Source organism: Sparus aurata, chromosome 14 (genome assembly GCF_900880675.1).
Source record: "Sparus aurata chromosome 14, fSpaAur1.1, whole genome shotgun sequence".
Taxonomy (NCBI): Eukaryota; Metazoa; Chordata; class Actinopteri; order Spariformes; family Sparidae; genus Sparus; species Sparus aurata.
Window position 1 is genome coordinate 24,497,993 of NC_044200.1, and position 15,244 is coordinate 24,513,236.

At 44.9% G+C, this 15,244-nt stretch overlaps 2 protein-coding genes and 1 long non-coding RNA gene across 3 annotated transcripts in view; 1 reads left to right on the top strand and 2 right to left on the bottom strand.

Moving 5' to 3' along the window:
- The window catches only part of LOC115595755 (NACHT, LRR and PYD domains-containing protein 14-like), a 965,684-nt gene that overhangs the window by 543,038 nt on the left and 407,402 nt on the right, over window positions 1-15,244 (bottom strand).
- Window positions 2,102-11,964, bottom strand: LOC115595780 (potassium voltage-gated channel subfamily A member 1-like). The gene is made up of 2 exons (XM_030440599.1): window positions 11,377-11,964; window positions 2,102-11,098 (listed from the first exon to the last, which is right to left on the bottom strand). Exon 2 carries the CDS (start codon window positions 10,930-10,932, stop codon window positions 9,442-9,444), a length of 1,491 nt encoding a protein of 496 aa, XP_030296459.1. The 5' UTR covers window positions 10,933-11,098; window positions 11,377-11,964; the 3' UTR covers window positions 2,102-9,441.
- On the top strand, window positions 12,058-15,206 carry LOC115595844 (uncharacterized). The gene is made up of 2 exons (XR_003986810.1): window positions 12,058-12,397; window positions 14,996-15,206. It is a non-coding gene; the product is annotated as an uncharacterized LOC115595844 (long non-coding RNA).

A 15,244-nucleotide genomic window follows, 5' to 3' on the forward strand; every position in this document is an offset into this window, starting at 1 on the left:
TTTGGCTTTGTTAACTCTCATTTTGCCTTCAGCCACTATTAACATACATACACTTCACATCTGTCACTCCTCCAGATTCTACACAGGACAGAGAACTGGACTGTAACATGTCAGTAGGAGGACATTCAGAGGATCAATCTGCTCACTGCTCGCTGCTTCGTCTTTTTTTAAGCAGAGAATTAACACATTTCTTGGGTTTAACGAGCGACCCGGAGCGTGCACGACGCTTCAGCAGCGACACAAACGAGAGGAGATGGTGATGGAGGCTGTAATTACCGAGTTAAATCAGATGAGAGTAATAGAAGATGCGGGCTAACATGTACATCGGCTTCTGGTTGACTGCGTCCAGATGCTGCGCTGCTGGCCGTGTGTCGGTGCAGGTGAGGCCACGTGGATCAGAGTTTCATCCTGCAGCTCTCTGCTCGCTGACACAAGCTCGACACCGCAGAGGTGATGCTAAACGACTGTTTTCTTTGTGCACTAAGCAAACTGTTGTTATGGTTATAAAGTCCACGCTCCGGAGCGAGCAGGGAAACAGAATCAACAAAACATTATGTAATCTAACTGGATTCGGGCGGCGAGGAGACCTGGATCGCTCAACGATGTCAAACAAAGAGCCCCCGAAATGATTAAAGGCAGGCGGAGCGAGCTGATGGGTGATGAGGTCAGCAGGAACCGGGCCAAGACGATTTAGCTCCAGAAAATATAATGCAACTCCTCATTTTTAGATGCTTGAAAAGTTGGACATGAGGTATAAATATCAGAACATCAGCTGCTGATCCTGATCATGATAATTAACGACGACAACAATGTCCATCATAAAGTCAACCCGTCAGGGAGACAACGTACAGGTCGACTGTGAAAGCAGCTTATTACGACCCATATTTACATTTCCTGTTAGCGGCGACCTTGAGTGGCCGGATTGATTATTACGGCAGCAAAGGAGGAAGTCAGGTGATGTAGTGTAAAGAGCGACAGAGTCCACAGAGGGAGGAGAACGAAGGTGGACGGAGGACTCTCGAACAGGAGGCCGCTGCTCCCGTGTAAACAACAACAAACAATGTGTTTTTGTTTTTTATACTTTCACATACGTCTGTTAATAACTGAAGTAAGATACGTTCGCTGTCGATGGTCCGAGGATAATCACAAAAACAAGCCAATAAGTCGTCCGTGCGAGCGAGTTACGATCCAGATTTACTGGTCTTGTTAGGCAGCGACCTCGAGTGGCCGTAGTGGTTCTAACAGCAGCAAAGAAGGAAGTCAAGCAGAGGCAGAACTTGTGTATGTAGTTACTGTAGTTATTTAAACTCAAACCACCAGGACCTCCAGAACCTAGGAAGTAGTTTTGTTACATAAAGCGAACCAAACTGCAAGTGTGCGATGACGGTTCAGTACGTCTGTTACTGGTACAAGACAACAGCCATGCTGATAATCGTCCTGTTTCCTCGTTGAGGTATGATGATGATTAAAAAAAACGGTATAAAGGTTTTCTGTAAGCAGCTTATGATCTGGATTTATGTTTCCGGTTTGGAGGGGACCTCTAGTGGCCATATTGGTTACTACAGCAGCAAATTTTCACCCAAACCACAATGTTTATCTGAACCAAACCAAAGAGTGATGACGGTGCGATGAAGGTCTGGAACGTTTATCACTGATTTAACTGTTAACTGTTGTGAAACGGTCGCAGTTTGTTTTGGTTTAAGCACCAGAACCACTCAGTTAGGTTCAGGAAAAGATCCTGGTTTGGGTAGACGTCCTGTGTTTGACCCATCAAACCATCTCACCCTCCCGCCATTACTGACTACACTGGAGGGGTATCATCGCCTGTAACATCGGGCCGCTGACCAAGCCGGAGTCAAAACACAGAAAAAGAAATCAGTTCAAGAAATCCTTCCACTTCGTCAGCCAAACCAGCAAATACCGGGTACATTTACATGAAGCTACGACAGGGAAGCTTTATCTGTTAACCGTGGCGCCCCCTGTGGACAAAAGATGGCGACAGTGCCGTCGGACTACTGAGCAGCTTCCTTCAGCTCATCCTCATGAGATGGAATTTCTAAATTGTCATTAACTTCCTTGTAAACAAATCAATAGACTCCGATTCAGATGATTGATTCATTTTACTGGTCAGTGATCTGTCGTAAAGGGCACAGAGGCTCAGAAGAACAGAAATCATGCAATACTGTCAGTTTAAAGCTGCACATGAGTGACGTGTGGCGTGACAGGTGAAAAGTATAATCACACAAAAATCTGTGGAGGTTGAGAAACTCTGCGTTCATGGCTTAACGTCAGCAGTCGAAACAGATTACAGGAGAATCAAACCAAAACATTTCCCAGATATCCTGAAAACAACAGATTAATCAGAACTGGTTGATCAATCACGTGATCGGCAGTAATTAACATTTTGGACTTGGCAGTTGGAAGCTTGAAAACTAAAATGATGTGAACTTTATTCTGGAAGGGAAAGGCGTCGATCGTCCTCATTACTGCAGACAGAAACAACATTTTGTGAAGCAACAATCTAGAAAATGTTCTTTGTTTTCCGTCTGTCGAGCTGCTCTGATGATGTGAAAACAACAAACTATAAAACATCTTTTGGTCCCTTCATGGTGCAGATACGTCTCAGACTTTTGGCCTAAAACACGACAGATATGAACAAACAGGAGTTAAAAACCACGACACTACCAAACTACCCTGATGTTGCTTTTAATCACTAATCTTAAACATCTGTCAAGAAAATATAGGATTTCATTTTTTTATGTGATTTCATTCTTTTAAAAAGAAAAAAGAAAAACAAGTTGTGAGATTTGTAATCGTTGCCTCCGTTGGAGCGACTGCATGTTCGACATGAAGCACCTCTGAAGCGTTTGTTTTTGTTTTTCATCTGACTGAAACTTTAATTAAAGGGATTTATTTTGTTCTTCGTTCAACGGCAGTTTTGTTCAACGAGCCTCAGACGAGCGGTCGATGACACACAGACACACAGGAAACCTCCAGGAAGCACGTCGTCCAGCACAGACGGACTTTTCTAACTTTAGCACTCAAAGATTTTTGTCTTAATTCGTTATTTCAGTGAGCAAATTATAAATTATACGCACATGATAATTCCTGGGAGTAAAGCTGCTGATACTCGTATATACAAGTATCAGCAGCTTTACTCCCAGAAGTTAATTCATTATTTCAGTGAGCAAATTATAACTTTTACACTCAAGATAATTCCTGGGAGTAAAGCTGCTGATACTTGTGTATACAAGTAACAGCAGCTTTACTCCTAGGAGTTAATTTGTTTTTTCAGTGAGCAATTTATAACTTTTACACACAATTTCAGTGAGCAAATTATAACTTCTACACAAGAGATAACTCCTGGGAGTAAAGCTGCTGACACTCGTGTACACGGGTATCAGCAGCTTTACTCCCAGGAGTTATCTTGTGTGTAAAAGTTATTTGGATAAAAGACACAGCTCAGATTAAAAAGACCACCTGGTGTCTTATTAATCCTAAAGCTCACAAGCTCACAAAGACTCACAACCTGTGGGATCTGTTCATGTCCTGCTGACCTCTGAATAAAAGTAATTAACTAAGGTTTTAAAGGCACCGTTCACCCAAACAGGTGTTTTGCAGCAGTCCTGGTAAAGCGGCTCAACCTCTGAGACGAGGTGTGAAGTGAAAACACCTGTGTGGGCGGATGTGCTCGGCTGCTCAGGTGTTTTATAAGTGCAGACACGCACATTGACTCTGATGAGATTCAGCTCCAAATCTCCAAAGTCGCAGGAAGTCATTTTCAAGTGTGAAATTTGCCGATGAGTCTGCAGAGTTTTCATCCCGAAACCAAATCCCTCCGCTGCTGATTTCACTTCTGAGCTGTTGGAAAATAAAAACCTGCAGACTCTTACGTAACTAAACCTCCTGACTCAGACGAGGCAGCTGCTGCTGAGCTGCTCGACACAAGCTGCATGTTTGGAGGTGATGTTTCCTCAAACTGAACGAACGTCACACTGTTCATCACAACTGACCCTCCGACTAAAACACCCTGAATGATTGAACACATGAGAGTTTCGTCAAGGTGCCACATTAATTTTGGCCTTTTCCACTGTTTGATTTCAACAAACTAGTTGCAACAATGTGAAGGTTTATTGTTGTAAAAGCTTCACATGTTGCTGTGAAGGAACTGTAAACTCAAAACAGTTTGTTTACAAAAAAGTGAATTTCAGGGTTGAATTCAGCATCTTTGACTTGAATGTGCAGGTAAACATGCTCTTTAAAGGTGCAATGTGTGAAAATGTTAGCTTAAAACAGCAGAGATATCAACTGAAGTTAGCATGCTAACCAGCTAGCTCCTAGCCACTTTGAAGTTCATAGTCCAACAGTAAACAACAACAACACTCTGCTAATACAGCTGCTAGCTCCTTGGTTAACTGAGCCAACGAGCTACAGTTAGCAGCAGTAAGCGGTTAATCTTTTAAGGTACACCTTTAAATATGTAAGATCCCAAATCATGAGTTATTTCTTAATAATCTGAGCAGAGTGACGGTCAAAGGTGCTTGGGAATCTACGGAAGCCCTGAGGGGAAAATTAAAAAAATGTCAAGGAACTTAATCTATCCTTGCACAACAACCTTGGTTATCCTGAGATAACGAGATGAATTACTCAGTGTTTACATCCCTGACAGCAGCCATGATGTGAACACCTTCAGATCACACCAACACGTAAAACATTCACATGTTTATATGAAGTCGTTTTCACGCACATTATCTCGTTATCTCAGGAAAACATTTGTAATTGTGTGACGACGACATGAATAACTTGAGATCTCGAGAGAGAGAAAAAGAAGAATTGTACTTGTCATGACAGGACAAGATGGAGGACGTCATGTTTGACCCGTGTTTGTTCAGAAAACAGATCAGTGGAAAAGTCTTCCTGCCTCTCAGGGCTTCAGTGCGCCACCATTTTCATCTTAACAACAGCAGAAAGGAAACATTTTGAGCTCCGCGGCTTGTAAGTTACACTCACTATTTGTTTTTAAGTGTCACATAATTTGTTCGAGTGTCGCCTCGCGGTCGAGTCTAAGTGTCAACACTAAGCGAGGAGGGAATGTGTGGGGGTGAGAGCAGATCTGCTGATCATTACGTGATGATTCATCACTTGCAGCTGTCATTGTGACTGAATTTTGAGAACAAACTGCAGAACAGAACTGAGTCCTGCGTCGTGCACATTGTGTCCAGATCTTTCTGCTCCTCTCTCCTTGTTTTTCAATCATTCAGACTCAATAATCGGTTCTCGTGTTGACATTTCCTTCCTGAAAACACCACAGCAGAGACGGCCATGTGCTTCCTCCTCAGAGCAACACTCCAGCTGCAGCAGAAGCAGCAGCAGCAGCAGCCATTTTGCTGGCATGCAGAGTGACTAATGCCTGTGGTTACGTTCAGATGATGCTGAGTTGCTGGCTGCTCTGCAGAGGAAACACCGACTGCTTCCACTGTGGTCAGATTCATCATTATCTCTCTAAATCCACAGCTCCCAGTTGGAGAAAACATTTATTCTGCTCGTAATTTCTCCCCAATTTCTTCAGCCTCAATTATCCAAACACTGAGAACATGTTGGATTATTTAAACCTTAATAAAGCATAAAAAATGGTCGGGTCAGAACTGTGAGACGACGTGTGAGGCTCATTATTTCCACATTTTCACAGAATAGATTGGTTTTAAAATGTGCAGATCTGCTTTATCTTTATCGGCAGTGATTTTTCTTTTCTTTTTGTTTGGTCCCAGGATCAGAGAGCGGCAGTGTCTTCTGACGATGGCAGTCGATATGAAGTGATAAAGAGCTGCTAGTTTCTGCACGAGTCCTTAGAAATGTTTCCACTGCAGTCGGAGCAGAAGCTTTAAATACTGACAGTCGTGTCTCTGGAGGTTTTTGCAACCTGTCCATATGTCAATATATAAGTGGTAAATCCATGAGATGATTGTGAGGCTGTTTATTGATTAAACAGCCTCAAAACACCACTTTTCATCTTGAAAGACACTCAAGGACTCGACGTCAGTGCAGCTGCAGCTCGATCTGCTGCATCTGTATCTCTGTAAGAAACTGAAAATAATGAGCCTCATAATAATGCATCAGATGTGTCTTACTGATATCAGTTTTCTGTTTGTGGTATTTTTTAAGTGTTATTCTCATAATTGTGCTGCTGGCTTTGCAGGCGAAACAAGATCTGGCCACTGTTATCTGCGACGGCAGCACAAACCTCTTAAAATCTCCAAATAAACTCTATTTTTTATATTAATCACCCCACAAATGTCTCCGTCCACAACATAGGTAGTGCTAAACACCAGTTAGCCTTCTGCATTAGCAACTGTTGCTAACTATTCCAATCAGTACACATGAGGAGCTTCATCAAACAGACGAGGAAGCAAGTTAAACTTGACTTCTGTTGAAGTAGAATCATCATGATAAACTTTAAGTCATACATCGTAGATCCTAGCAGCTAGCTTGGTTAGCCACCTGGCTGCCTCTGCAGTTAGCTTCAACAGCTAATCCAACAGGGTAATTTGTTTCCTCTCATCTGGATTCACAGACAAACTGTTAAGCAGGTTGTTAGCAGTTAGCTACACAAACAGCCTCCTTCATTAGCTGATGAACTGACGCATCAGTAGTGATCCCTGTGAAGTTAGCTAATCCAAGAGGCTAATGTGTTTAGCTTCAGATACTTTCATCTGGATTACGAGGCAAGTAGTTTGCTGCCTTCCCTAGCTGGAAAAACCAGCATAGACCAAAACCAGCACCAAAACACAACATATGCTGGTCTTGCTGGTTTTGGTCTATGCTGGTTTTTCCAGCAGGGTTGTTAACCAGACAGTTTTGTTAGCCGACAAACTGACTCATCAGTTGAGCCCTATGTAGTTAGCTAACCCAGGAAGCTAACATGTTTAGCCTCCTTTCTTGTTGATTTAGAGACATTTGAATGAAAAGGGTAGTTTGCTGCTTAGCTAAGCAGACAGCTAGCTTGGTTAGCCGTCTGGTTGCCCCACCAGTAGATCATTTTTTGAGAATAACACCCAAAATACTGAGACGTTCTGTGATGGAGGTCAAACTGAAGCACCTGCAGAAGAACGACAGAGGAAACAACCTTTGTTTTATCTCCTCTGTCTTTAAAATATGTAATGCAGCTATGTGTCACCGACCGTCGTCACGCGAGGCCCCAGGAGGAGGAATAAATTCATATCTTTATCGAAACATTTGTCTGTAACCCTCTTGTTTCCAGATGTGCAGGGAGCAGTGCATCTTCATGGCAGGAGAAGTTAAGCTGCACATCGTTAAGCTCTTTGCTGTCTTTTTGTAACGGGAGGCACTTTAATCAATTCTAGAATGAGACGGGGTTCAAGGCACTAGAAACTAATTTTTTAGAATATATCTATTAAATTTGTTAAATATTTCTGCTTTCCTTCTTTAAACTTCTTGTTTTTTTTAAAAGTCAAATGCAAGAAAGAAAAAAAAAATCGGGGGTCACAAATCACATAAAATGATCCCATGCACTCCGTCGTCAAAGATCAAAGCTTCAGATAAATGAAAAGGACGATGTTATTTCAGAAATGTCTTTTTTTAAAAAGAGATCGTCGTTTACGTCTCTTCCTCTTTTTTTCTTGTTTTGTTTTTTTTCAGCAGATTTGTCCCCTTCAGCAGTTAGCGCCGTCATCATGCACCGTATCCTGTCGTTAGCTTGACAATAATGAGGAGAATCATCATCATCATCCTCATCATCCTCATCCCACAGCTCCCGAGGTCCCTCCACAACTGCAAGCAATTTAATACTGTTGTCATGCATTGAGTATACGTAGCTATACCATAGCTAATTAGGCCATAATGCTTTAGTATTTTTGACATGCCATGATCTTCGAAAAAAGAAGAGTTCCTGTTCCCTTAATGCTTTTTTTAACATTCAACACTTAAATGCTCCAAAATAACTTAAACAATAAATAAATAGCCAGTGCACTTTTGGTGAAAACAAATGAGAGAAAAAATTCGCAGGAGGAGAAAAGATGAGAGGTCAAAGAAGGAGAAGATGTAAAAAATAAGAATGAGGTAACGTCTTGTGCATGCCGATATAAGAGAGAAGAGAGTCTCCACATGCTTTTATATAAAGGAGTGTTGCGTGGCGTCGAACAGGGAACCTCCAGCCGGTCTGTAGCAGCAGATAATCCTCCACAAGGCTCGGCACGCTTCCTGTTCGGTTCTGATAAGGTGCCTGGAAAAAAACATCGATCCACGTCTGCCGCCGAGTTTTTCCAAAGTGTCCCTGGATGTGCCGCAGAGAAAAAACACGCCAGAACTTCCAACTGTAATCCATCCGAGTGTGATTCTGCAGGAAGCCGTCCGCCGGCCCGATCGGACCTCAGCTGGGTTCTGTTGTTGTTTTTTTTCCTGAAAGTTTGAGTCTGTTGCTCAGTCGGAGGTGTCGGGGAGAGTTTTTGATAAATTCCTGTGTCGGATTAATAAATAGTGTTCCTTTATTCCCTTCAGTTTGTTAATCTTAATCTTTTCTGTTTGTATTTTCTGGTATCTTACACACACGAGATGCTTCACAAACACAGTCTGAGATAATCTTTCCTCTCACTTGGTTCCTTTGCTCCCTTCCTTCTCTCTCCTGTTACAAAATAAACTCCAGAACAAGATTCACTTTATTAATTAGCTCATCTGAGTTCATCCGAGACAAACTGGAGTTTCTAAAATTTGCATTTAAGACACGAAGAAGTCGACGATACGGAAGCAAAGTAAAGATGACTGCACTGTGAAAGGGTTGCACTGCAGAGATATCCAGAAATCACTGTTTCGTACATTTCCCACAATGCAATCCAACAAGAACTACAATAATGTCTGTTGTTGGACCCTTTCTTCCAGGTAAAGACTTGCAAATTTGGATTAAGAGATCAAGACACTCTTAACTGCTGCACCAACACCTAATGTTTCCCATGATGCAACTCAGCGGTGTCTTTTAATAGACTCTCCCTGCCTGGTGAACGCCCACATCTTTCAAACTGAACACCTCCGGTTTGTGACACGGGCTTTTCTGTCGTCTCTGTGCCAAAACTAGAGGAAGAAGAAGAAGAAGAAGAAGAAGACGACGGCTGTGATGATATTCTGCTGCACAGCGACGAGGAAACATAAACCTGTGAGCTTCATGTGATGGATTAATACACAAAACGTCTAAAATCAGTGAGTAATTTATCAAAAACGTCCCCGACACCTGCTGATCCGTGAACTATTGCCGAACAACTCCGTGGTTGTGTTTTCATGATGTAACTGAGCCTCTATCTTTTTTATAAAGTGACCATGTGTGCCTCTTTGAGTATTCACACATGTTTGAATGCAAAAGAAGAATAAAATGCACCAATGGAGATAAAGCATCCAGACATTTCTACATATTTACACCGCTGCGTCGTCGCTGCCTCACACGTCGGTCAGCAGCTTCGTCTTGTTCACACAGTTCTGGCTGGGCGCCGTGCAGTTGGCAGTCCTGAGGTTCGCCTCCCTAAAGTTGTCGATGCTGTTGTTCATGTCCTCGTCTATCTCCATGTACTCCGACTTGCTGACCACCGAGGAGCTGCGGCGGCTCGAGTTGGTCTCCGACGCCAAGTTCTGGTTGCTGACGTTGAGCAGCTGGGCCTGCTCCTCGCCCTCCGTCTCCCGGTGGTAGAAGTAGTTGAAGTTGGACACGATGACGGGAACGGGCAGCGCGATGGTCAACACTCCGGCGATGGCGCAAAGCGAGCCCACGATCTTCCCCCCGATGGTCACGGGGTACATGTCCCCGTAGCCGACGGTCGTCATGGACACCACGGCCCACCAGAAAGCATCCGGGATGCTGGTGAAGAACGACTCCTTCTCCTCGGCCTCGGCGAAGTAGACGGCGCTGGAGAACAAAATCACGCCGATGAAGAGGAAGAAGATGAGCAAGCCCAGCTCTCGCATGCTCGCCTTGAGAGTTTGGCCCAAAATCTGGAGCCCCTTCGAATGTCGGGACAGTTTAAAGATCCTGAACACCCTCACCAGGCGGATTACCCTGAGAATAGCCAGAGACGTGGCCTGTTCCCCTCCTCCCTTCCCCTCCTTGCTGTCTTGGTCGTCGGCGAGCTCCGTTCCGAGCGTGATGAAGTACGGGATTATCGCCACGATATCAATCGAGTTCATCATGTTTTTAAAGAACGCCGCCTTGCTGGGACAGGCGAAAAACCGGACTATCAACTCAAAGGAAAACCAGATGATGCAGAGCGTCTCCACCACGAAGAAAGGGTCTGTGAGGACGTTCGGTTTGTAATACACCGTGATGTTCCCCACGATCTGCATCCGCTGGTTGGGATCCTCCTTCAGTTCTGGTAAAGTCTCCAAACAAAATATGACTATTGAAATAAGAATAACCATGACGGAGACGATGGCGATCCCCCGGGCCGGCCCCGAGCTCTCCGGGTGCTCGAAGAGGAGCCAGATCTGCCGCTGGAACTCCTTCTCCGGGAGGGGCCGCTCCTCTTCTCGGATAAATCCTTCGTCCTCTCGAAACTTCTCCATGGCCTCCACGCCAAGTTCGTAAAACTTTATCTCCTCTGAGAACATATCCAGCGGCACGTTGACCGGCCTTCTTAGCCGTCCACCGGACTGGTAATAATACAAGATGGCGTCGAAACTCGGGCGATTCCGGTCAAAGAAGTACTCGTTTCGTAAGGGATCGAAGTAGCGCATCCTCTTCTTGGGGTTCCCGAGGAGCGTCTCCGGGAACTGGGCCAGAGTCTTGAGCTGGGTCTCGAAGCGCAGACCCGAGATGTTGATGACCACCCGCTCGCAGCAGTCGTGGTCGTCGTGGTCGTCGTCGGGCGGGTACGGATCCTGCGGGTGTCCCGGCAGGGTGGAGGTCTCGTCCATGTTTTCTGTCGACACCACGGTCATCCTTCCTGGTGGGACGAGGACAGGAAGAGGAGGCGGCGTGAAGGTGAGGAGCAGCAGGTCGGTGTGAAGAAGCCTCTACTGAGGCCGGTCGCTGTGCAGAGCCTCCGTCTCCATCTTCATCTCCACCATCATCCTCCTCCTCTACGGCAAACGCTTCGTCCTTCACCTGCGAGAGGACGAAACAAGCACAAGATGTCCGTTCACATCGCGTCTCAACACCCAAACATGCAGAGAGGATCCGTCATGCAGCACAGAACAGACGCTGCGCTGCATCTGCTGGATTTTTTACCGCATACATCAGTATTCAAGTTTGCAGTCCTGCTGCTTCGTCTCTGCAGCACATCAGGACTCACTCACACCACAACACCACCTGTCACATGAAGCTGCACACACTCACATGAACAAAGACTGGTTGATTGATTCTGGATCGATATATGAACGTACCTGAGCTGATCTGGAGGCAGCAGATCCGTCCTCACCCTGCAGCACCTTCTCCTCCCAACTTGGGTTTAATACTGATATCGTTTTACAGGATCTCTGAAAAATTAATAGACTATGTTGTCTTGGTTAACATCCGTATCCTCTTGGTGTAGGTTTTCAGCGTCGAGCGGAGCAGCCCGCTGCAGGAGGAGGAGGAGGTGGAGGAGGAGGAGGAGGAGGAGGAGGCTTCAGTACCGCGGCTCGGCAGCGAAAATCCGGACTGAGTATTTATCAAAATCATGCTGGAAACACGAGAGAAGATGTGAAGAGACGAGAGAGAGGAGCGACACTGCAGCATCAGCAGAATGAAGACAGGAAGACCAGCGCGCTGTGCGTGTGTGTGCGTGTGCGTGTGTGTGTGTGCTGCTGCGGTAAAATAAAAAAAATAAAAAAAGGGAGAGAGACGCAGAAAAACAGCGCGGAGGCTTCAGAGGGAGAGGCGCTGCGGTGCGGGATCCCGCACGGAGGAGAGGAGGAGGGAGGCGGGACGTGCGGGTGATGCGGCTCTCCGGTGATTTGGAGGCATGTTGCGGGATTTTCATGTAGAAGAAGTGAGAGAGGGGAGGAGGAGGGAGGAGGAGGAGGAGGGAGGGGAGGGGAGAGGAGGGGAGGGGAGGGGGGTTTCGACGCAATGCAGACAGACTGTAAAACACAGTTGGCACTACAGTGTGTGTGTGTGTGTGTGTGTGTGTGTGTGTGTGTGTGTGTGTGTGTCAATAGATTACAGATGTATCGATCACCGTGCCGCCGCTGTGTTATATAATCTGATCTGAGGTCAGACTGCAGGAATCCGCCGCTCGGTTTGCGACACTCAGCTCCGCGTGCCGGTGTAAATATGCCCGGTGTTGCTATGGTAACAGGGAGAAACCAGCAGGGAGGTGTTTGTTTGTTTGTTTGTTTGTTTGAGTCCTGAGTGAGACCGTGAGGCAGAGACACGTGACAGGCTTCAGTGTGGAGGACAATCAATAGGTGATCAGTTGATCAGGTATGGAAGCCTGTTAGGGCCAGATCAAGAGACACACACACACACACACACACACACACACACACACACAGTAAAACATAAAGACGTATTGATTAGAAGTTATTAGAAATCTCATCAGATTTAAATTTAGATTAAATTGAATGAATCCAGAAAAAATCGATTTTTTGTTTTTTTTTAGGGGATTAAAATAAAAATGAATAAAATAATTTGGATTTAACGACTTTTAGTTTATATTTAGACAAAATATCTCTAAGTGATGTTTCATGTTTGGGTATTTAAAGAAAAGTACGAAATATTTAGAATAAAATACAGTTAAATGTTAAAGTTTTGAAGCTTTGAAGTGAAAAAATTACGTTTTTTATGATTTTAAACAAAAAAATGAACGATGAATTTCTGTAGCTCAAAATTACATCAAGAGAAATTAACTCACAGTTCTCATTAACTTCTCATCAATCATTAAACGTTGGATGTAATGAGATAAAGTGCGAGATTGTGACTGTAAAACATTAAATCAAATATAAAACGTTTGAAGTCAAAATGATGACGTCATTTACATTCTGTAACTGAAGATGTACAAAGTTAAAACGATGTAAAGAGAAATTAACTGTTAAACATGTTTACTGAGTCAAAATATAAAATACTATCACGACTTATAGAATTAACAATTCTCATAATTCTGATTTAATAACTAAAAGATAAAAGAATGAAACTGAAGTCAAAGTTGTTTAATGACAATAACTGAAGTAAATCTAATAATTCTGATTAATTAACACAAATGACGATTAGTTTAGTTAGTTTTTAAACTGTGACTCATTAAATCTTAATTAAACATATTAACTGTAAGATACAAACTCAGCTTTCAATAATAATCCATGTTTTTTATTCTGTGTCATAATTATCAGATTATTAATCTAAAAAGTGACATTTTAACAGACTCGGGGAGTAAAAACTGATCTGTAGTCAGAGATGATCATCCTCTTCTGTTTTGGACACTCTGGGCTTCCGTAGTTCTCACAGGCTGATCAGCACGTTGTTGGTTTCTGTGTCGTTGTTCAATAAATGTTTTTACCTCCAGTCTGAATGTTCAGAGGTGATTCAAAGAGTCGGAGCTTCTGGTGCTGATGATCCGTGTGACGCCTGACGAGGCTTCAGTCAGCTGGATCAGATTATAAGAAGCTGATCTGACTTCAGATGAGCAGCCGGCGCTGATCTCACCTCCATCGTGGAGGAGGTCAGACGAGCCCGGCGGGTTTTTAATCCGGCTCGTATGAAACCAGAGCTGCTCAGAAAAGATCTCGAGCCGGATTCATCAGGAGGCTTAATCACTCAGTCGAACCTGAGATATGGAAAGAGTTTGACGTGGAGCAGGCTGACTGACTGTGGAGGGAGAGGAGGAGGAGGAGGAGGAGGAGGAGGAGGAGAAGGGGAGGAGGAGAAGGAGGAGGAGGAGGAGGAGGAGGAGAAGGAGGAGGAGGAGGAGGAGGAGGAGGAGGAGGTGGAGGTGAAGGAGGAGGAGGAGGAGGAGGAGGAGGAGAAGGAGGAGGAGGAGGAGGAGGAGGTGGAGGAGAGGAGGAGGAGGAGGAGGAGGAGAAGGAGGAGGAGGAGGAGAAGGAGGAGGAGGAGAGGAGCAGGAGGAGGAGGAGGAGGAGGAGGAGGAGGAGGAGGAGGAGGAGGAGGAGCAGGAGGAGCAGGAGAAGGAGAGGAGAAGGAGGAGGAGGAGGAGGAGGAGGAGGAGACGAGGAGGAGGAGGAGGAGAAGGCTGACGTCCACATGTGTGTGTTTGTGACCCGACTCTCAGGTGTGGAGGTGGAAGGTTCGACTCCCGGCTGCGTCTGTGGTGGGAGGACTGATCCGTTAGTTGGGAGTCGGATCATTCCAGCCGTGTTTGTGGAGACCAAACCAGGTGTTTTCCTGAGACATGGTGACAATTAAACAACATAAAACAGACATTTGTCTGCCGTCAGAACATCTTCAGACATGTTTTGAGGTCATTTAAAGCAGTGGGATGATTTCCAGCCTCGTTAGTGACGATAAAAACTAATAATTAGACGAGAACATGAGGAAATGAAATCAGAACATCCTCCATCCAGACACGTGGAGACAAAACCATCAGTGTTGTGTTCCAGCTGAGAGTGAAACAGGTATTTAGATGAACAGCGTGATGTTTCTCACCTCATCAGGTGGTTGTTGGTTCTAAACCTTCAGCACAGCCCGGGCTCAGCCTCAGACACACAGGTTCAACACGTCTGAACGGTTCTGACATTTCTACATGTTTTATATGTATTTCCACTGAACACACGCGTGACTTCCTGTCTGTGGCTCTCAGCTCGAAGCTCATTGGTTCCCATGAAGGTGAGACCTTTAACACACCTGTCTGATGCAGCTGATCTGTCAGCGCTCACGTCTCCTGACAGAACAATCACTGAATCTGGAAATAGTTTCAGATCCTCTGAGACGTCTGAGCTTCAGCACCACGGAGAGCTCCGCCCCTTCACGCATCACCAGCTTCTTCTTCTTTGTTTTTTTAAAATCTTTATTCATCGTTGCTTTTTGTTTTATCGTCACATGTTGGTGTCTCTGCTGTGTTCGGGCCTCCAGCTGATGGGAGGCGGAGTGTGTTGGAGGCAGCAGACGGACGCAGCAGTGAGCAGGAAGGTGGAGGATCAGCTGGAACCGGTCCCAGTACCACTGAGCCCGGAGACATCAGCACAGAGACGGGGAAGAAAACACACCAGGGAGACTTTATTTAAAGTCAGCAGGGTTTCACTGATGTCAGCTCAAACATTAAACACTGATCACAAAAGTTTTATTTGTCTTTTGTTTCTTCGTGCTGCGACTTTAATACTT

Bases quoted from the DNA above. Each gene is read 5' to 3' on its own strand.
- LOC115595780 (XM_030440599.1), bottom strand. From the start codon at position 10,932: ATGACCGTGGTGTCGACAGAAAACATGGACGAGACCTCCACCCTGCCG.